The following is a 23,227-nucleotide window of genomic DNA, read 5'->3' on the forward strand; positions in this document are numbered from 1 at the left end:
TGCTGCAATAAAAGCAGGTAATTATGTCTGTATTTTAGGGAAGCTTACAGTGAGTCTGAGCTAGTAATCCCAAACATAGCACTTCATCCATGTTAAAGGCTGGAAGGGAAAAGCCCTAGTTTCTTAGTTTTCAAGGTGTCATTAATAAATCAACCCACAGAGAAAATACCAGAAACAGTGTTTTGGAACAAATGACATGATTAAAAAAGTATATTTCATCCAGAAAGTAATTATCACACCCGCTGATATTTCTTAAGATACAATTCAGTGAAAAATAAAATATGTGTTTCTGCTATGAATTCTGGCTTGATTCCCACAGATACCAATCCTCAATCTTTAGCCAAAATTTGCTGAGGCATTGTCTGACACAGAAAATGGACTCTGAGCTCTAACATAAAATCTAATTACAGGAGGTACAGCAAGACAGGGCAAGAGATGATGCCTGTAGTGCTGAAAAAGACAGCGCTGTGTCTGTCTTCTTCCAGCAAAAAAAATACCAGATATCAGTAACACTGCATTAAATGCAGAACGTACACAGACATATGCGTAATCCAGTATTGAAAAGCATAAACTGCCTTCTCTCCTCTTCACTGAAAACTCAAATGCCTGCAGCAATATCAACAAATACAATAAAAATTAGAAATAATGTTCCAATTATCAATGCAAGAAAGCTGTGGCACATGCATGTGCACAGGGGGAAGTGTGAGGATTTGGTTAATAGGTAAGAAGTCAAAACTGATTCTATACAAAATCATCTTTTGAAAGCCTGTCCACCTATTCCTCAGGACCTGCCTTGTGTCCGGGCAGTGATGGCAGCTGGGTCGGTCACTGCAGCAATGCCCATCTAGGGACAGCAGGATATTGTGGGGGGCTTATGTCTCTGCAGGCATTAAGACCTCTGGCATCAGGACTGGGATTCCCCAGATGCCTTTCCCTGCTTAGCACTCGGGAAGCTGCACTTTGCTGACAGTTTTGCCTGGAGGCTGTGCATTCACACAGGTGGGAAGTTTGCCATAGGCTGTATGAAACGGCATAGGAATGAAGGGAGCTGGCAAAGGCAGGCTAACAGCATGGCTCTGAAATAGGCTGGAGGGAAAGTGCTGCAAAATGCACTTTTGTGTGGGAAACCCTCAAAACTGAAGGCTCAGCCCGCTGTGGCAGTAGTGCGCAGGTAGTAGGAAAAGTCAGCGGCTGCGTTCAGCAAAGCTCCTGAACAGTGTCCAAGCACGGACCACAGGCTGCCTGGAGAGTGAACACAGGTACCTGCTCTGTGTTTAGCTTTTGTCACAACTACAGAAGTGACATGGAGCAAACAATAACACATGTTAGAGAGAAATGAGAAACCGGGCATCTCCGTTCTCTAGCAGGTGCAGGGAATTTGCCTACAGCTCTGTCAGGTATATGTGCAGGCTGTGGTATAGGCTGTACAGTACCTCTGCTCCCTGCTGGTTCTCAAGCCCTATTTCTCATTTGGGACACAGTGTGACATTGCAGAGCAGTGGGTAGGACCCATTCCTTTGTGGGTTTGTCTCCCTGTGGTGCTGTTGTCTCTATCTGCCCACGACCTCGTATCCACAGTTCAGTATTCCCGCTGCTTTTGTTGGTTGGATTGCCCGGACACTGCTGCAGCTGGGAAGTGTCAGTGTGGTTCCTGCCAGGGACTATTTTCTATATGTGGCAACTAAACGTACCAAGGTTAACAAGGCTTTTCCTTCCCTGAGGTATATGCCTCCTATGTCTCCTAGGATCACCTGAGTTGGACTGTGCTGCCATTTGCTCCCATCACCGCACCCTACCATCACACTCTGCCACCCAGCTAATCCTCACTGCCTGTCTGAGACCACCTCGTTCTATGAGCAGCATCGCATAATCTCACGCATCAGTATGCAACAGCCATCAGAGATCACATATAGGCATTAAATGCATTTGCTGAGAGCAGGTTTCCAGCTGGAAAAATTAAAGAGCCATTCTCCAAGGTGTGTGCCTGATCGTGCACCATCCCTCCACTAAGCTGGGATTAAAATTTCAAAGGAAATAGTCTCCTGTGACCACTTCCAGACAGGCCCTATGAACCAGCTGAACCAGGGTAAACTTACAGGTTATAAATTCTTCTTGCTTCTTTCTGCTGTATGTATAGTAATAAAGCCCTCGTATATGTGCAGAGCTGTTAGCTTCAGCTTCAGGGATGCAACATGAACTTTATTAGCTCTTATTGCCCAAGGATAGGCAGATCTGTTATTCGCTCTCAGTGCTTGCAGCAAATTTGTGGGATGGTCTTAAGGGTTGATCTGGCCACAAAGAATTCACGCTGTATCCTGCACAGCATGGATACAAGAAGACACTGTTAATACAGCATCTCTCTACTGGTGATGAGAGAAAATAACCTTTCTTGGTTGTCCCAGCTGGCATGGGATCAGCTGGGTAATGAGCACCCTAAATTTGCATTCCCTGGGTGATCAGGAAAGGAGGAACAACACCTTACCTAAATGCAAGGTGAAAATCATGGAACGGCAGTGAAGGTGAAAACTGAGGTTGGCCTCAGGAAACAAGGGAATATTTGTCACTCATTTAGGGAACGGCAGGATGAGACTCACAGATTTGCTAAATGTCTGAGTAAAGTTCCTAGAGGAGAAACAACTGATGTGTTTTGTGGTACATGTTCTAATTTCCCATCAGTGGTTAGTGCATTATGGTGGTCATGACATGCTTTGTGGTAGTGATCAATATCTAATTAGGCAAAATGTTAATTTGTTAATGCCTGAAGCTTTAAGCCTCACCTTCAAGCATCAGCCCTGTGTGCATTACTGTTCTCTGTGACAAATCACATCTGTTCTTGTTCTTGACCTAACAGGGTTAACTCTTATCATAACAATGCCATTAGCTCAGTTTCACCTCTTCCTTTTTCTGTGTGTGAAAAGCTGAACTACAGCTGTGGTGTAGTCAAAGTGTGATGCAGAATGTGCTGCTCAGGCTTATTCCCTCTGCCGCAATCCCTGCAGGAAGCAGTCGGCTATGGACGGATAGATAGCCTTGCCCTGTGTGTTGGTTTACACAAGAACAAACAAGATGCTTTAAACCCCCCCACTTTCTGGTGATCCAGAACTGCTGCAGTTTCCTTCTGCAACATGAGGAAGTTACTGCCATCCCTTTCCCTTTCCTCCTGCCAGGAAATCCATTGCTGGTAGTATAGCAGCACCTAGAGGCCCTGGGCCAGAGATGGCAGGAGGCAGCAGGCTGTGGGGGACAGCCCCTGCCCCGAGGAGCCTGCAGCTGGGGGCACAGCGGGGCAGGAGACAGGTGCTGTCAGGGTCCCAGTGAGCACCACAAAACTCTGGGGCTCAGGGACAGAGTGCCATTTTCCTAGTGTGTCAGAGGATTTGGGGATGAAAGCAGAACGGACCCAACCTTCTTGCATCTCAGGAGCGTTCATCCCCCCCATATCAAGACCTGCCAGCTCTGTGAGACCTAATGGATTTACCAGAGCCGATTTCTGGGGGAAACCTTCTGATCGCTCGCCTTCCCAGCAGGTCGGAGGAAGGGAAAGCTCAGTCAGTTTGTACGTAGAGATATGCCTCCTTATCGTGTTAAACCGGAGGCTCCCTGTGGGCAATACCTGCTCCTCCAGCCTGCCCATACCCCTCTCCCTGCCTGCTTCCCCCAGAGCCTCTGCTGCATCCCCAGCTCCTCTGCCTGTTCTGTTCTCCCGTGTGCCTCTGCCATTGCTCCAAGGCAGCGCCAGGATCTTCAGGGGCAAGTTACCCTAGAAGAAACCTGTAAACAGCTCTGCCCCATGGAAGGGATCTCTGCATGGAAGAGATCACCGCCTTATCACTGAATAATCCCTCTTACTATAGGGTACACCTTTTTCCAAGTAAAGCTGTTTTTTGGTGTGTCTATAGATCTTGATATAATACAGTTAGAACTTCTGTGGGGGTCGGGCTTGTCATCTGATCCTGACTTGGTCCAGGAACGGAGAATCTGCCATCGATGCTGACATGGGTAGTTGTTAGAAGCAGATCCCCTCGCTGCTCACCGGAACTTAGCTGGCTGCTTCTTCCAGCTGTTTTTCCAGACACCTTTTTCTGAAAGGTTAAATAGTTTTTTCTCTATTTTCCTCTTCCTACTTTTGTGTTCAAATTAAGTCACTTTTCTGTCTGACTTCAGCAGTTATATAAGCTAAGAAACAAATTTGTCCTCTACAGCCTTTTGTCATTGCTGTGGATCTGAACTGGCTTTGGTATTTATGCATTCATGAGAAATTATGGATGCTAGAAATAGTGTAGCATTTTAGTATAATGCTATATATGGAGGTAACAACACTTCCTCCAATTAGTCTTAATTTCCTTATTAATATAGCTGTGAAGCTCAGAATGTCTTTGGTGTCTGCCTTGGAGAGATGCTTGTTTTCAGGCAGGGTTTAGGAGGGGAAGCTCTGAACAAAGGGGTGGAATTAGGGGAGGATAAGGAGATCTGAGGAGAGTCAGGTCATTCCAACCCTTCACAAGGGGCTGGGGCACATGGCTGAGGTTTAAGATTGTAGTTAGTTTCTGGCCAAGGAAAGAGGTCTCAAACATTTGAACAAGGGGATGAAAAGGCTGTTTGCCACCTGCTCTCCAAATAGAGCAGTGCTACTTCTCTGCTGGGGGAAATGAGAGAGGGGATAAGAGCAAAAGAGAGAAACTTGGTTCATTTTCTGGGAGAGCTGATGACTACATGGAGACCTCGCCTTGCCTCCGCCTATCACTGCTCAGGCCAGTGGTGGGTTGATGCTCTAATCCTGTGTGCCGAGCCATTCCTGAGTTGCACGGCTTCTGTGGCGAGGGCTATGGCAAAGCTGAGCTGATGGAAGGGCTCTGCATGGGACAGATGGGTAATGTATCTGTAAACTGATAAAGTTAGAGCAGACTAGATTTTTGTGTAGAGACACGCTTTTCCAACCCTTTTTATTGATCTTATTTTAAGCTAGGCTTAATTCTAACATAGACAGAACAACACTAAGGACAGAAACATCCCTTAAGACAGGGCCTCAGTTCTGTGCCACGTCCTACTGCCTCTCCTTTTCACCCAAGGTTTTCCCTCTGCAGCTGGTGGCAAGTGTCATCAATGCTGTTACACTGGTGTCTGTGTAGGTGCGGGTGCAGCTTATGTTCATGTTCCCTTTGCACAGGACCTTTGACAAATGTATGAGTACGTATTAGAAGACAGTCCTGGAATAAAATGGGCAAACAGACAATAGAGACGTAACCAGAGAGAAAGAAGAATGAAAGTAATTTTCACAAGTGAGACGAGTCCCTCACCACTGCCCTGCCACAGAGACACTATGCTTTCTGTGCTTTCCTTATAACCAGATGCTTTCTTTCACCCTGTTTTTCTTTCCTTCATCTCCCATTACCTTCAAGCGACACAAGCTGTGGTTATGCTTTGTACAAAAGCTTTTATGCAACACAGGTATTGTGGAAAGCGTTTTCGCTGTGCCCTGCCACCATCAAGCTAGCAAAATAATTCATCACAGCTTTCCCCGTGCCTGGCAAGCTGAAAGGTAGTGCCTTTAGATGCCAGTGCTCGTAATGGTGTGGTGATTGTATTTTCACTTGCTGGTTCATAATGTGCTGGTCACCCACCCTAAATAAACAGGGAACATTTCTCACTCCTGGAGCCATTGCTGAATTATTAGCCAATCTCCCTGGGTGATTTTGGCAGCTTCTCGCTGCCTCCATAAAGGGCATTTGGCTGCAGAGGGCCTGGGGCAGGCTGAACGTGATGGGTCACTCCCAAGCGTTGAGGTGTGATTACTGAAGGAGAAGGTGCAATTTGCCTCGCTCTTGTGTGATAAGCAGCAACATATCTATATCTGCGGATCTATAAACTCCTTGTTCCTTAATCAAAACCTGATATTCCAGCAGGAAGTGGCATGTGGAGCCGAGCAGGATATCAGGCCTAGCATAGTAATTAAAGCACGTCAGCAAACAAATTTATCGTTAATACTCATGAATAAGACTCTGTGCAGGTGGAACACTTTGGAAAGAATAGGAATATACAGGCAGGCCTGAGACTGTTGCTTGCTCTCCTACTTGAGCAGCACCATTGGGAGCCCTCTTTCTTGCTCTTGCAAGCAGCATAACGCAGGGAACGATTTATCTCTGTTCCCAACTTAGAAAAGATAAAACTGGTAGAATGAGGCTTTGATTCCCACTCCCTGATTAGCCCCACTGTCTAGAAAAACTGATCTCTGTGACTGGTTGTCTCTTTCTGGAAGAAGAGAGATGGCTCAATCCCATCTTCTTGTCCAACAAGCTCCCCCAAGGCACATTCTGCATTAACCAAAGTTTTTCTTAACACTGTACCTACAGTGCCAGCATCTAGCTGGTATCCTTAAGTAAGCATCTCTGCTACTGCAGCTATTCTTAACCTATCAGGAAAAAAATCTTCTGTAATCTAAAATATTGGTCTAGAGCAGGAAGATATTCTCAGCAGACAAAGATGTGTAATTGCAAAAAAAGCACGTCCGGTGCAGGCCTAGGCACTGGTCTACAGAGAGGCCAGGTCTGGGAGTAACTTTACCGATGCTAATAAATCAATATGAGTGCATATGAGATCAAGACCTATGAAGATTGATAAGGGCAACTAGCCAGCTGGTGTGTGTCAGTGTAACTCCACAGAATTTGATTTGCACCAGTTGGTCAGCTACTGACCATAAGGCCAGCAGCATTATGTGTGCCACATGGTGTGAGCTGCTGCAAAGTAGGGGCCCTACAGAGCTCCGCTCACCAGATGCTTTATGGAGTCCGTTAATTACCTAAAGAGCAGATGAGCTGTTTGAGCGTTTCCTCAGGAAACACGGAAAGGAGCAGAGCATTTGGAGTGGAGTTTCACAAGCTTGTCAGGGCAGCCATGGAGGAGCAGCTGCTGGGCAGGGCAATGGGAGGCAGCAGAACAGACTCTGCCTGCACACACCACTTGACGTGAATTATGCTTGTTGGACTTCTGCACGCTCCTTCAAAACTTCTGTGGGAGATCAGGCACTATTTTCACTCTTTGAACTGTGGCAGTGATGCTTGTCTGGAAAGTATGCTAACAGGAAAATGCACAAAGCATGGCAGTTTGTTTTCCAGACTGTAGACAATCTTGTTCAATTTTTTTTAGTAGGTATTAGGTCTGACGGTGCTCTCCTTGTTTTCAGTGAAAGGGGCAGAAGTAATAGCTGTCTTGCTCAATGTCATGAATGACTACTGAAGTCAGTGAAGCCAGCATTGGCTGAGAGCGCCATTTCCCTTGTTGCATTAATTCTGGTGTGCAAGATTTCATTAAATACAAGAAAACAGATGTTGACTGAGTGTTGCAAAGCCTCTCCTAACTGCGGTTATTCCTTCATGTCCTTTATTTATAAACAGAATCCATACTAGAACTGTACATGAAGCAATTCACTTAAAAAGTGACAGCAACCGATATCTTTGCAAACCCACAAATAAGAATGATTTAGCCTCCAGAGAGGGAAAGGTTGCATTCACCATTCTAAAGGTGGAGGTTTGAAGCCCAAACCTTCCCTAGAGTCTCTCCTGTTATCTCTGTAAGAGCCAGGAACAGAAGTTAGATCTCCTGTACTCCAGCCCAATCCTGTATCTATGGGACTATTCTCTAGTCTCTTATTCCTGCAAGCCATTACTCTATAAACATGATAAATAGACTGGTAGAAGTGTTTAGCATTGAATATTTCTAGAGTACAATCATTCCAGCCTCCCTTGGCAGCAGAAACATTACTCTTATGTCAAAGATGGCGAAACTGGGACACAGTGCTTTGTCCAAGCTTGTGGGACTGTTAGTCCAGAGCCGTAGGACTCTGATCCTATGGCCCCAGGTCAGTCCTATGAACTATGTTGCCTGTCAGTGCTAGCTACCGCCAGTGTATTAAATAATAGCTTAGTAGAAGAGGAAAATTAAGCAGTACTGACAAGGGAGACAAGATATGCTTCTCAATGAGATTTGAAAATTGAGACAAAGAGTTGATTAGGTTCATATCACTGTGCGATCTAGAGATGCTAAACAACCAGCTCTGTGCAGCCACGCTGGTGGGAATATTGACCAGATGGAGTTGCTCCTGTTGAAATGCAGTAACTTGTACTGCAGTGCTGCTTGGAAGGGGTTATTTTGTCATGGGAGGAAAGAAACAAACCATTCTTTTTCTGACCCCCAAAGTCTTAGGGAAACCTGTGTGCAACAACATGGTACATAAAATTTCCTTGACTATTTTGCAAAGAGAGTGTCAGAGAAGCACATGGGGATGCAGTGGAGGGGGGAAAGTTTATAGGTAACAACCCTACTATTATCAGTACAATGAACACATCTATACTGTGAGGCCACATCTATGTTGTGATGGGATGAACTGCAGGAAAGATAACGTCTGAGTGTGCTGAGACCCAGAGCATGACTGCTCCTGTCCCTGGCACATGCTGTACTTTGGCTGTGGTTCAGATGTTCTGGATGGAGGAGAGACCAGGAGGCAAAGCGAGTGGTCTGCGCTGCCTCTTCAGGTCCTGTGGCTGAGTGATGCTGGGGCAGATCAACTGCACTCAAGATGTCCCCTTCCAGGCAACTCCAGGAAACGTCAGATGATGACAGGGGAGAGTGATCTTGACAGTAGGCTGAGAACTGCAATGAGCTGACAAATGGTGCAGGCATGGTGAGAGACAGACGAGGGTGTGCTAACTCCCACACACCAAACTTGCAAGACACAAGACAGAGGATTATGGATGCTGAAACTTTTTGGAATACTAGTTTTCCAAGAATGTCTGTCTTTGCTATGATGCTCCCTCTGCAATTACATTATTAATGCTTTGTTACATGAAATCTAGTTCCAGCTGACTGACGTACTGTATCAAACAAGGCACATCAGGAATTGGTGTGTCAGCCTGGCAAACCGAAGAAGAAAAAAAAATAAACCCCCCATTTCTGAAAACTGTCTTTAAGAAATAAATAAATTAAACACTACACAAACAAAAATACCAAGCAAGCTGCCTCTAAGTCATTGCTTAAAACAGTTACCAAAAGGGGAGGGTATGCTGCTGCGACAAGGTGGTGAGGGTCTGGGCGAGGTGGAGAGGCTAATTTTATTCCCTGTCCTACTGAAGTCCTGAGGACAATGAAAGGCAGCAGTGGCAGCTGCTCTGTACTCATGCGTGTGTCTGCCTGCCAGTTCTGCCTGACTTAATGGGGTACCTGGAGTCCAGGAGGATCACCTCAGGGTGAATCCTCTGCAGTTCACACTAGGAACTATCCTCTGCAGCTCTGTTCCTTTCTACAGACTGTGCTGTCGCTCAGTAATGGCCTTGGGTGGTGGTAAGCGAGCTGAATAGAGCTGCATTGCTAGTGGAGGTTTGCCTGCTCCTTTCCAAAGTGAAAAAGCACATGTTGTTGGAATGGGAGAGATTAGGGACTACTTACAAGCATCCTAGTTTCCCAGGTTTTAGGAAACCTTTCAACAAGTTTGTTTGTTTGCAGAAGGGTCTCTCCCAAAGCACACAGCCTTTCTGGTGACCTGCTCTGCCTTTAGTGCTGCTGTAATACTGTTTCCCCCATGATGGTTAATCTGCAGAGAGCAGAAGGGCTCCTTACTCTGCTCGCCTGCTGCCAGAGATGCTCCTGCTGACCAAGGGAGAAGCTTGGGCTCTGGGAGCCCTGGTGATGGCTCTGCTCAGAGGACCTTGGGTGGCTAAGGGGAACATACCCTGACTGCCTCCAATTCCACATGCTACCAAAGGCTTTCTGGAAAATGAGCAGTATTTCTGGATGGCTGGGCACAGTGGTGAATTTGTAGGGCTCTTCTGCCTCAAAAAGGAGCAGCAGAGAAGCGGGGGGGGGGGAGGAGGGAAGGATCAGCATTGATTAAGCTGACAGTTCTGCTAATGTCACTGTGGACACAGCCACTTTCCTTTTCTTTGCCAGCAGCAACTTAAATAATAAGATGCAGAGGGAGAAGGAGGGAGTGTCAGCGCTGGGCTACTCATAGTGCTGTTGGCAGTATTTAGATGAGAAACTGGGGGTGTGATGGATGGCCATGATGCAAAGATACATGGTGATCAGCGCTCTGGAAACGCAGGCAGATTAAGTAGGACTGTGCCTGACTAGTCTGAAGGTGACTCTACCAAGAGCCAGTTCTAGATGCTAATCGCTTTTTGTCCCTCACAAATAATATTTGTACTGAACTCAGCTGTGGATGTAACAACTCCTGCAAGTATGTTGGCAGATGCTGCTTTTTCATTTCAGCCCGGATCTGCAGACTGTGCTGCTTGCCGGGCTCTAGGGTTCACAGGCAGAGAAGAGCTTGTTTGCTTGTCACGCTCTGATCCGGACCAAAGTTGCACTTCAAGCCTTGGCAGAGCTGAGTGGTCCAGCTGTCCTGTCTGCATGCCCCTGGTCCTGCACCCAGTGCCTCCGCTGATTAGCCAGGCTGCCTGAATGGCACTCTTGTCACACCATGGTTTGAAGATAAACCCACTTCTCAAACTCTATAGGAGTCTCTTCCCAAATTTTACTTTCCTTATGGAAAGCTGCTCTATGCAGCTCTAAGCACCTCTAGCTTCATGACCCAGTGTAAGGCAGCACATGACTGGCGGGCCTGGGATGTACTTTCAAGCTGTTGTGAGATGGGATAGTCTTCATCATCTTCACAGACACCAGTGAGGCCTGGAATGAACAGGGATAATCCCCAGGTAAGGAACGTGAACCATGGTCACCATGCCCTGTACCTGTACCAGGCTTGATGACTGAAACTAAATCTTTTACATCCACTGCTTTAACCCTAAACCCCTCCTTTAGAGAAGGAGGAGAGGGATGTAGAAATAGCGTCTAGACTGGCTGCTGTATTGTATGCGTTACCATCAGCATGTGGGTCTGTACGCTAAGAGTTCATAAGTGTTTTTAACTGTAGTTAAGGATAGTGTCCACCTAATCTTGTATTTCACGCAGTAGCTCTGAAGTCCTATGTGAGACTGCTGGGCTTGGATTTAAGCCTTGTTCCGTCCATTCTCATGGACAGATTCAGCGTGAGTGAAGTGTGCTTCTGGTTTTATAAGCTCGATGTGTATTGTATATAGTTAGTTGTGACGAGCAGCTCCGAGAAGAATCATTCCTGTAAATACCCAGATATCATTACTTGGATCCGTATCTCCCTGGTCATTGTGAAGAGGTAATCTTCTGACATCTTTCAAAACACCACATCAAGCTATTTTCAAGGAGGCTTCTGCTTGGAGATGAGCATTAAGCTTTACTTTTAATTTTGTAGGAGTTAAATTGAATGTTAATAACATCTCCAACACTAGACTTCACATATAGAACATTATGGATATCTATCTAGTGTTTCCAATTAACCAGGGGCACTGTCTCTGCTGCCTGTTTCATCCAAGGACAAAAGTAATTTGTTAGGATAGCAAATTGCCTCCCACTCTTGCAAATTAGCATTAGAGCATCACTATAGAAATAATCCATGCTATCTGGATTATGGCAATGAAATTGCTGTAAATGAAAGCTGTTTTCTGAACTAATATTTAGAGATGTGAGAGAGATATATACATGAGGGGCATTACTAAATAGATTTCAGTATTTATTTTTTTGAAAGAGGTTCTTTTTCGCCTGAAAGGGTAATGCACATCTATCTTGCAAGGAGTTTCCTTAGAGGGTTTAAATGAAGAGTGAAGCTTTAAGAACAAAGTGAAAATGGAAGAGGAAATATACTGCCATGGGAAGCTCAAAAATGAGGCACTTGGGGTTTCAGGGAGTTATCATTAATCCCCTCCTGCCCCGAGGACATTCCTGTGTGACCATCAAAATGACACACCTGCAGCTGCCTGGCAGTTTGCCATGTCTCTAGGTTTGATGGACTTTGCTCTGGATATGGCTAAACCTCCAGCTGTTCAGAATGGTAGTTTGTTTTCCTTGACAAACGTGCTCAGATGTTAATCTGACCTATCTGAAGCCACAAAAGTAGATTATAAATTGTTTCAAATATTTTTTTTCAATGCCTTTTCCTTACCAGAACCTGGAAACACGAGAAGCCATCAAAACCTGAAAACTTGTCCTGCCTGAGCACTACTTTACTGTTAGATTAGGATCGATAGTTGTACAAGGCGCCTGCTAATATTGTACTTGTGGCTTAACAAAACATGTAATAAGGTGCACCTTATTCATTCACAGGGAGGAAAACCGGGGCATGTATCTATCTGGCTTGGTGATAAGACTGCAAAGATCACGTATTGCTGCCAGCACAGCACGAAGCAGTCACCACCTGGTTCCCTGGGGCAATACAGCTCATGCAGTTATGTGGCACAAGCATGTACTTTGAATGGGTAAAAGGAGGCAAAAAGTGATTCAGAAACATACTCCAGGAGGCAAAGTGAACTCCTCAAAGGGCGCAGCAGCTCAGCGACAGAGCTGAGGGTGTGCTGGAGGGGCATCAGCCAGGGGCTGGGGCCAGCGAGCGAGGGCTCCTGGGAGGGCAGTGTGTTTCTGCACTCACAGCTGAGCCATCAGTGCCTGAAGAGGTTTGGTTCTGATCACCTCATCAGCTTGGGAAATCTCTAAATAAAGAGGTCTGGAGCATTGAAAAACAGTTTAATAACAACTGACAAGATATTAGCATTGATTTTGAAAACGCTGCACAGGTATGATAAAAGAGCAGGTATGTGATGGATGACAGGGAACCACTTGTTTGGCTTTGTTCATTGTTGAGTAAAAGAGAAGAGAGAGAGAGAAAAGGATCTGTTAATAGTACTATGAATTTTAATGATGCAAGACAAACTCAGACCACATAACAAAATTCAGAGCCTCTCTTCCCATCCTATGCAGCAGCACACTGATACAGGAATGGTTACTGAGACAGTATCTGATGCTTGCAGACAAAATGTTATTTGCTTTTATAAAAAATGGAGCTGGAAGAACGGCTCATGAGTGCAAACAGGGAGAGAAGACAGATATTTCCAAAGCTACTGCCAATCCCCTTACATGGACATGATTTGACTACTCCACGTACTTGAGAGGGACCCATGACTCAGCACGTGAGTCTGAACTGAATTGCATTTGCAGGTTTCGATTCATTATGACTCCTAAGTTCCAAAAATAAGAGCCTTTCAAGAAATTTATTTTTAAAGGAGACTGGGGGTGATTTTTAAAAAAACAACAGTAAACAAACCCCTCTGAAGTAATGAAAGCAGCTCTACATATTTCTTAGCAGTGAAGGAACTAAGATACAGGTATTTTCTGACACTGATAAATCTTAAGTTTCCCGGGTGTACAATTGAGACTGTAAATTAGGAGAAAGACTGCTGCGGGAAGATGAAAGTTCTCTTGCTAGATGAGGACTTGGCTTTTCTTGCTCAAGTACACACATGTTTTCAAGACTGTTTTGTGATAGACAGCTCTAAACCCAGGTCTTTCAATCCCTTAACAAAACTCCTGAACATATTAAATGCATGTGTAATCGTCATGATTCAGGGAAACTGAATATCTGCCAAAAACAACAGCACATCTGCAAAAAGGAATACCAAACTGGGATGTCTGATGTACTCAGGGCAGGAACACAATGATTTCAGAGTACCTGGAGTACGTGCAGCATGACCTGTGCTTGCAGAACTGGGCCTGGAGCCATGGTCAATCTGTCCCCACATTGTTTGGCTATTCAGTTAGCGCACAGGAAAATATTAAACATTTTGGCTCTTCAGTTGTTTAGCTGACCAATGTATGTGGGTTTGAGGCTAGGTATTGCAGCAGCAAGAAGTTCAGTCAGTAAGTTGGGCAAAAGACGAAGCTGTGGTAAGATGGGAAGATGCTGATGCCCTCCTGAGCTACCTGGTTCGAAGGTGATGCCTCTGACTGTGATGTAGCTGCACCCCAGGATAGATTGAAAGGATATGGTTACTCCTCTGTAGCAGGATGGAGCTCAGCTTTGCCTTTGTGGGGTTTTTGTGGCATTCACTTGGCCCTCACTCGAGCAGGGCACTGAAGGGCTAGTTTTGCAAGATGTAATTTACTCAGAGGTTTGGTTCAAACGTGGTTTTGAATTTCTGTCTGATTCAGATTGTAAAAGCAAATACCAAAAATGCAAATCAAACCTTTTGTATTTCAGCGGAACAAAACACAGACGTAGAAGAAAATACTTGTATTGGGTCTGCCTGAGATGGAGTTAATTCTCCCCACAGCAGCCCTCATGGTGCTGTGCTGTGTATTGGTAGCTAGCAAAGTGTTGATAACACACCAGTGTTTTGGCTACTACTGAGCAGTGCCAGCACACATCAAGGCTGTCTCTCCAACATTTCTTTTCCCCCTCCAGCAGCAGGCTGGGGGTGGGCAAGATCTTGCGAGGGGACACAGCCAGGACAGCTGACCCAAACTGACCAAAGGGATGTTCCACACAATATGACATCTGCTCAGCAATAACAAACTGAGAGACAGGGAAGGAACAGGGCGAGGGCATTCGTTGGTGTGGTGTTTTTTTTTTTTTTTTTTTTTACAATGTTTGTCTTCCGGAGTAAGGAGTGCACATACTGAAGCCCTACTTCCCAGGAAGTGGCCGGATATCGCCTGCTGATGGGAAGTAGAGAATAATCTTTTGCTTTTTGCTTTGCTTCCGCGCGTGGCTTTTTGCTTTAGCTACATTAAACTGCCTTTATCTTGACCCACAAGTTTGGGGTTGTTTTTCCATCTTACTTTCTCCCCTCCCTGCCTTGCTGAGGAGGGGAGTGATAGAGCGGCTTGGTGGATGCTTGGCATCCAGCTGGGGGTAAACCACCACAATACTAAAAAAGAAAATAGCCCCAACAACCAAACCATCAGTTTGAGTTCATCTGAAATTTTGTCTCCTGAGTCTGCAGAGCCGGCAGCCAAACTGAAATCAGGGGGTAGCAGTGTTCCAACTTGAAGCAAGGCTTTGGAGGAGGAGAGGGTGCACAAGCTGCTGCCTGCATGCCCCTGGGACACAGCAGGGAAAATAGGGTGCTAAGTGTGCATCAGGGGTCCAGGGAAAGCAACCAGGCTTGGACAAACTAAATCCCTGCCTTATGGCTTAATCTTTCTGCTGAGGGACAGCTTTTGAAAGAAGCCCTTCCCCTCCACTGAAGTCAGTGGGACCTGCTCCTGTGACTGATGTCACCCAGTGCAGGTGAGAGCAAAATCGAGTACAGTGGAGGAATACAGGTCACTTAAACGGTATCACAAACTAATGTAGGCAACTGGGTGTTTTCTAAAAAGCTGTAAAATGGTTGGTGTTTGCATGCACAACCTTTCTTTTGCTAGGCAAGATTTCAGCTTTTCAGATGTCTGAAAACACAACCAAAGACTGGCTGTGCATGTAGCCTGCTAGCTCTCCTCCAGAGCTGGATGACTGCTCATGAAATGAAAGCAAACACTCCAAACTAGCCTCATCTAAGCCATCTTGCATCACTTCTGTTATTTATCGACTAATACAGGGCCAGCTGTCTAGATAGTGAAACAGAAGCATCAAATTAAGAGAAATCACGGAAAATGGAGACTAGGAGGCCCCTTTAAGGTTACCTGGTCCATCTGCTGCCCTGTGGCAGGTTCAGCTTTACCTGCACCACCTCTCTCTGTTTTGTCTAGCCTGTTTTTCAAAACCATCAGTGATGGAGATTCCAGAATTACCCACAACTAGATAAAAAGTTGTGCTTCATGAAAAAGAAAACTGTTTAGCTAATAGGTTCTCTCTATGAGGTTATTCTAATGTATAACACATTCACTGCTGAAGTATCTGTATGGTTTACTAATGCTTCAAGGAAGTGCATGCTGATCCTTTGGGGACACGCAGATCTCAGCACTGGAAAATGGGAGATACATGCTAACTTTTGTCTGTAAATTGTTACTGGTAACAAATTTTGGCTAGATGGGATTTTTGGTCTAATGTACTTATGTGGTTGCCTTTAAGACCTTAATTGTAACGAACGTGATTAGCCTGCAATTCTCCAAGAGAGGCTGTGCTGTGACAGGGATGGGAGTGCTCGCTTGCAGCCTACACAGGCCAGACAGCACACATCACAGAACAGTGGGGTTGGGAGGGACCTCTGGAGATCATCTAGTCCAACCCCCCCGCTAAAGCAGGATCACCTCGAGCAGGTTGCACAGGATCACGTCCAGGCGGGTTTTGAATATCTCCAGAGAAGGAGACTCCACATCCCAGTAGAGGATGCTGCCGTCCCACTGGCTGCTTGCGCCCTCATAGTGTTCAAACTAGTCAGTGCTAGAGTAACACGAATAGGTAAGCATACCATCAGCATGTTGTGGATTTATTTATTTTTTTTAATACCAAATGTCCACATCTTAATCCCAGTCAAAATAGCTGAACTCCTAAACTCTCTTGTAGGGACTGTAAGTGGGTGGAATCACCATCAGTTCCTGACTTAACCAGCAGCTCTCTACATCAGCTGGACTTTCTTCACAGCCTCATATTCCAGTATTTTCCCAGCCTGCAGCTTCCTAATTTGCAAGATATAGACTGATGTTGACCATACAAAACAATCTCTTCTCTGGCTGATCAAAACTCCGTGCCCAGCATAGCAGACACATATATATAACTTTCTTTCTTAACCTAGGACTACTAGAGTTTGTTTTATGGTGTCACTTTTTGGCCTCACTTAAGCAGCTTTAAAAGGTAGAGAAGGATGCAAGTCAAAAGATTTGAGGCTCTGAGGAGCTGCACTGAAATCTGGATGTTTGTCGTTTGTTTGGGTTTTGCTGGATTTTTTTTTTCTCGCTTTTTTTGAACCTTATCCAAAGTACTTGAATGTGGTAGAATTAAAGACAATGCCGAATTGCTGGTCTACCACTTGTTATCTTTCTCTCCCTATGACTTCTCCTCTTTTTTGGTAATTGCTCTTGTTTGAGTAGATTTGGTTGAGTGCAGCTTTTGTCTGAGTATTTTAAATCCCTCTCAGAATGAGGCCCCAAAGAGAGAGTTAAAGAAGAATAAATTAAGAGGAGAAATTCCTGTGGGCAGAGAAATTGAGCTAAAATCCTACTCTCACACTCCGAACTTTCACAGATGCTTTTTAATGTCTGCACATGTATCCAGAAGAACAAAATATCTATCAGAGGGTTACCTTTGCCAGTATTTCTCAATAAATCACCAGAAGCTTTGGATATGCCAGAAATGCTGGACGTTTTTTCCACTTTTTTAAACATCACAGTATAAGCAGAAATTAATACATTACTGTCGGTTTCAACATAGCTTCATACTGTACAGGAAATAAGGTGGCAGAAAAAGCTTTTAGGTAAAAGCAGAAATGTCAGTAAGAAACAACAACTGAAACACTTTCTTTGTGTTCAGATAACATATAATTTGCAGTTCAAAGACACTTGCCTTTCAAAAGCTCTGAGCTGTGCTTTGATTCCTGTCAGAGGCAATGATACATAACATGACACTCATCAACTAACTCTCAACATAAAAAGATGTGATTTTTCTCTAATTGATGGGATGGGAAAGCAAACTTTTTTTTTTTTTTAAATTAGCTTGAGAAACAATTTTAAATGGCTGTCAAATATCCAGCAGTGGTTAGTAGAAAACAGGATGGAAGATTTTAAAATTCAGTTTTTGTCTGTTCCCAATGTTTTTCTTTTGAAAGTATTTTACTTTCTGACATTTCAGATGTTACTTATAGAAATATTTTTCCCTGGTTTTAAGATACCTCCTGTTCAAATTTGCCTGCTGACTTCAATATGTCAATCTGACAGCTTTCTTTGGGACCAGTCAGCTCTTCTGCAGTGTATTCCAACTAAGAGGTTTCAAAGCAGTTTTGTTTTATTTTTTGATCTTCCTGTGACTACCAAGTATTATGCTGGGCTTTTTTTTTCTAGTTGGTTGCTCTAGTGTTTCTTTTTCTTTATTCTCCACTGATTCCCAGCACATTTTTATTTTACAGGTGGGTATTGTTTTGCGTACTTTCCTTTGCATATTATTTTTCTCAGCCTGTGCTTCTACAATTAGCATGATTCTGCCTTTTTATTTTACAAATTGTTAGAATAACTCAGGGCACAATCTGTGGAGCAGAGGGACTTGTGAGTATGAACTGCTCACAGTCTGTGTTCTAGCTGAGAGCTCAGGAGAGAAGGGGTGACTGATGCTACTTCACCCCAAGCACCTCGATGTGGCTTTGATGACTGCAGCAGGTTATTTTCATGCATCCAAAACTTGCCACTTCAGATTTTACATAGGCTGTGGGCAGCATTTCAAGCTATGCAGAAAGAGAAACTAAAAAGCCAGTAGAAACATTCACTGATACAAGTGAGTTTAAAATCAGGCTGTGAAAATAACTGTAGAGGTTAATAATGATCCTACATCCCTGTTTCGTTGTCTGTATCACTGGTTTAAGGTGATAAAAATAATCCAGGCCTGTCTTCTGGGTTTGTTCCTGACACAGGACGTTCTCTCTTCCCTTGTTACCAGCCTGATAGCTTGGAAGTATAACTGCCTCTGTTTCTGTCTCAGTGCAGTGTATGAAAAGCAAACATCTATACCAAGAAGCATGCTGGAGGCCTTGGTGGAAGAGGAAGAATGTATTTTGGAAAAGCATATGTTCAAAGGAGCCATAGCTGCTGCTTTCAACAGAGTGACTCAGCTCTCTGGGCACAGATTGCCAACATAACTGCAGTTTAACTCAGTGTTTCCATGAAACCAATGAACTGACAGTCATACTTTGAGGTCTGCTAGTGCCATGTAAAAACTTCCATCAACTTTAGTGAACTTTTTGCTATGGAAAGGGATGAATAAAGCCAGCACGTTTGATTTATTATCTGTCTTATGCTACTATGTAAATAAAAGCAAGACATTTGCAAGCACTGTATGAACACCCAGCCAGGGAAGGACCCTGCCCCATGCAGCTTTGGATCTATGTGGGAGAGGAAGTCAGGCAGGAGGAGAATGGGAGAAGCCAGAGGTAATGTGACCAGCAGAAGGATAACTCATACGTCCCCAGTTCAGGGTTGTCACTCTCTAACACCCTTGCAGAGCTAACATACTCTCATAAGTTACAAATCTTCACACACCAAAATGCAACTCTGCTTTCTGGTACTTCACAACATGAGGGAGTATGGTGTCAGTCACTTGCGTCAGTCAGTTGGAGACCAAAAACATACCATAGGTGTGCATGCAGAACTAATGTGACTTAAGGTTTGATATTAGAAGGATTCACTGAACAGTACAGAAAAAACCTCCATCTCAGTAAATTTCAAGATACTTAAAGATAATTTAGAAAACAGAAGTAAGAGGCGTCAAGAATATTTAGTCTTTTATTGCCTGCTCTTGATGCACACGTGGAATCTTGTTTGGACACGCAAGCCTTTATTTTCTAAACTGAAATATTCTCCGCCTTTGTACAACACAACAAACAAGACTATTTTCATCCGCCTAACTGCCAGATATGACGTCCTATGACTAAAAGATCTGCATGTCATCAAATCCTGTGCTGAGTGGTTTTCCTTTAAAGACACCGTTTTCAATTTATCTCAAAGTCCAGCTTAGCTCTGAGTATCTCACCAAATTGTATCAACATTATAGGATTATGAAGTGGGATCACTTACCCTGTCAACTCTGGCTTTGCATTAATACTTCCAGCAGAGCAGGTGCTCTATTTTATTAGTTACGGAGATTCATTTTGCATCCAGAAACTGCCCTCTACACCCCGCTTTTATAATAGGATTCAATACAGCTGAGCAAATACAACCTCTGTAATATATATGAAATACAGGAAGATAATAGCAGTGGGATAAACCCTCTGATTAGGTATAGTGTGCACAGTGAATCAGAAATACAGAGATGCTTTCCAAGATGGAGAAAAAGGAGGAGGGAAAATGTGTTCCAAGATCTGCCATGAAGGCCCAGGAAACCCTGCTTAAAGGATTTCAGTTCTAACCAACTCTGTAATCCCTACCAAAGGCCTGAACGCAATTACAACTTCAATATATTTCCATGCTGGACTTTAGTTAAACTCTTAACGTTGCAGTCAAATAGGGGAAAAAAACCAAAACAAATCAAATGTACTAGTTGTTAGTGACCTTGAAATAACGAACGGACAGCAATTCCCCAGCCCAAACAGCTTAATCCATTTGTTTCTGCTTACCTCCATTTGTCTCTTGGATATTTAAAGCAAAGGCTCATTTTGTGCTGCAGATTCTGTGCCGCTGCTCAGTATTATCTTGCCTGATCATAAAAAGGCTCCTGACCAAAAGGAAGTGGAAAGCAGGACGTAAAACAAACACAGAGGCCCAAGAGGAAAGCTACACCCTAAAGACCAGCACTAATAGCAACTGCGAGACAGCGGAAGAGAGAACACTCCCAGTTACTAACTTTTTCCATTGATGCATCTGTTACAAAACAATTTTGCTGCAAACTTCTCTTCCTTCTTGCAAGCAATGTTTTGCTGTATGTGTAGACCTCAGATAAATTACATGAGGAGTGTGGGGTTTGTGGGTTGGGTTTTTTTTTGGACCAAGTAAGCAAATTAGTGAAATATAAACCAGAACCTCAGCTGACTGCTTTAAAAGTATTAGAGCTAGGCAGCAATTATCACAAGGTGCATTTGTCCATATTTCAGATGTTTTTTAGTTCAAAAGTCTTCAATAGAAGCAGAGTCATATTTGAAATAACCACCTATGGGACTTTCTGGCCAGAAAGCCTTAGTGCAGCAGAGGTGAATGTTTAGATGATTAATAACTTAATTTTTTAAGAGCTTGATGGGCAGGCAGGGGAAATATACTAAACCGTCCTTGCCTCAGAGGGATTTTTAGTGCCAAAAAAGAACTGCATTGAGAAGGAGAGCTCATGATTTTACCTCTAAAGACTTTAAGACTAGAGGGACGTGCAGAGAGGCAAAATGGGATTTACTGCAGCAGCAGAAGCTGCTGGGCCCAGCTGTGTTTTCACACCCTTGCCTTGGTGGATTTAAGCTTCTCCAAGCTCCAGGGCTGTTCCTTGGTGTAGGTCATTGGCCAGCTATGCATGTTTGCACACAAAGGCTGTATAGAAACTTTTGTCCCTGACATTTAATATGCGGTGTGGAACAAATAACAAACAATTCAGTTTGAATTAAAAAGTTTTGACAGTTACATTTTGCCAAATGTTAGTCAGAAAGGAAAACTGATGGATGTGTCATGTTTGAAAATTGCCAGAGTGTAGTAAACTCATTTGTTTTCAGAAAGTTAGGATCAGATTTTCCCTTAGTCTCAGAATAAATCTGGAACTACTTCAGGGAGGCTGACAGAAATTAAGGTTGTTCCCTTCACCAGGGTAAATAAAATCTGCCTTGAGCCCACAGCCAGAAAATGCTGTATCCAGTAGCAGAGGTATGAAAGAACTGCTGCAGGCAGTAAGGCTGAGAGTGGTCCTATTAAAAATGATACTATTCTCCCCCACCTTAACCCTCCCTGTGACATCTTGCTATTGCAGTTTTCCATCTCTGCATGCTGAGGTGATATGCTGATGGGCTTTTTAAAAGTTATGTAAGGAGACACAAAGATCATGTATAAAGGTGATAATTCTGCTCATGGGAGAAAGGAGTCTTCCAGTTCCCAGCTGCAATATTCAAAGACACCTGAAGGCATTTGGTTCCCCTTGGACCCAACGGAGCAGGCATGCCAGTATCCTTGGTGGTCCTTGAAAATTGCAGTCAGCATCTCCTCCAAGTCTTGTTTTCTGGAGGAGTTTTCCCATGTGTGCTTCTCCCAGCTAGTAGCAAACCAGAAAGCCTTTCCATCCAGACTGCCAAACAACGGTCATTCAGTAAGTGATGGCCTTGGGACGCAAGCCCATGAGAGGCAGAAGTGTCCCCAGCTCTGAATTACCCATTTCCTTTAAGATGAGAACTGCTCACTGCGCAGGAGTAACCTCCCCAGCCAAAAGGCAAAGTTAGATGCGTATCTCCCCTTCAGTGCAGCAGGGCCCAATGCAAGGCCAGAGCAGAATCTGGCCAAGGGTTTAAGACTGAGGTATTGAAACACTATACAAAGGGTGAGAACTGGTTTCAGAGGGACAGGACAATTGAGTTACACCACTGCAGTCCTTGTGTATAACACCACACCTTTACAAAAAGCAAGCCCTTTTTTTGAAACAGTCTTTTTGGATTATTCCTTTATGAGTGCTCCTTTTGCTCTGGCACACCATGGAGTCACATGGCAGCATGCTTTTTTTTGCCCCCTTTATCATTTTCTCTTAGAAAGAGCATCTGGCAATGCTGCCTTTGTGGGTGGTTAAAAGCTTGACACACCAGCTCAGAATAACTGAGCCAGGTTAATGGTAGAACATCATTTACGTGCCTCCCAATTACTTTTAATGAGCCTGGTTGGTACAGGTGTTTGGAGTAATTGCCAGCTATGGATTTGTTTGGTTTTGTACTTTCTCTCTGTTCACAGAGCTGGTCACCTTATGAAGGAAAATCAGTGGAGTAATACCAGCACAATTATATTTAAGCTACTGGTTCGCAAAGGGCCTTTATGCAGCTCAGAGCAGAATATTTTCTTCCTCATTATTAATGCAGCATTGCCAACAGAATAGGTAACTTTATCGGGATTACCAAACCCTGCTATACATGCAAGCAAGGACATGGTTTATAGTCAATCCAGAGGCTACTTACTACCAAAACCAGCAAAATTGTCCTGTTCTCCCCTCCCTGTATCATTCTGTATGTTAATTTTATTAATACTTGAGCATAATATAGATTTAACTGTTGTAATTAATTATAATTAATTATATGATTGCATCTTATTCTGTACATACCCTCCTTTTGCATTGCTGCTTGCCTTCACACGTGGTGAGCTGGGTCAGGGAGTTAAATGGGCAGTAAAGTAACTCCACAGGTAGAGAGCGAACTGTTTTCTGCCCATTTTACTCCCCAAGCCAGGTCTCTAAGAAGGAAGATAGCAGCAGTGCTGGCACAAGGCAGGTGGTAGGCATGGGTGGCTCAGGACGTTGTGTATGGGGGAAGGAGGTGTGAGGAGCCAGATTGTCTCATGTGATTGTAAGATTGTCTAACTGTGTAGAATGGTTTAACCTGGAAGGTTTGGGGATTAACAAGTGCTGAAAATGGACAGTTTTGGAAGTTTAACTATTCTCAAGCATTTGTACCTAGTCCATGAGAGGCAAAGACTCCATCTTCCACTGAAAATAGCCTGAAGTCTGTTAACCACACACCATCTCAGACAAATCCTCAGAATAAAGAGATAGGCCCTGCAGACATCTGAT

The 23,227-nt window shown here is 44.1% G+C and overlaps 1 protein-coding gene across 3 annotated transcripts in view; it reads right to left on the reverse strand.

Moving 5' to 3' along the window:
• LOC129210105 (calcium-activated potassium channel subunit beta-2) overlaps window positions 1–20,266 on the reverse strand; it is a 153,849-nt gene extending 133,583 nt beyond the window's left edge. For 2 of the 3 annotated variants that reach the window (XM_054835642.1, XM_054835638.1), the window contains exon 1: window positions 20,112–20,266. In XM_054835642.1, coding sequence (XP_054691617.1) covers window positions 20,112–20,149 — 38 coding nt within the window. In that variant the 5' untranslated portion in view covers window positions 20,150–20,266. The remainder of the gene's footprint in view (window positions 1–20,111) is intronic. The other variant, XM_054835643.1, reaches the window with a different exon arrangement.
• Between the last annotated feature and the right edge of the window lie 2,961 nt (window positions 20,267–23,227).

This window comes from Grus americana, chromosome 9, assembly GCF_028858705.1.
Source record: "Grus americana isolate bGruAme1 chromosome 9, bGruAme1.mat, whole genome shotgun sequence".
Lineage (NCBI taxonomy): Eukaryota > Metazoa > Chordata > Aves > Gruiformes > Gruidae > Grus > Grus americana.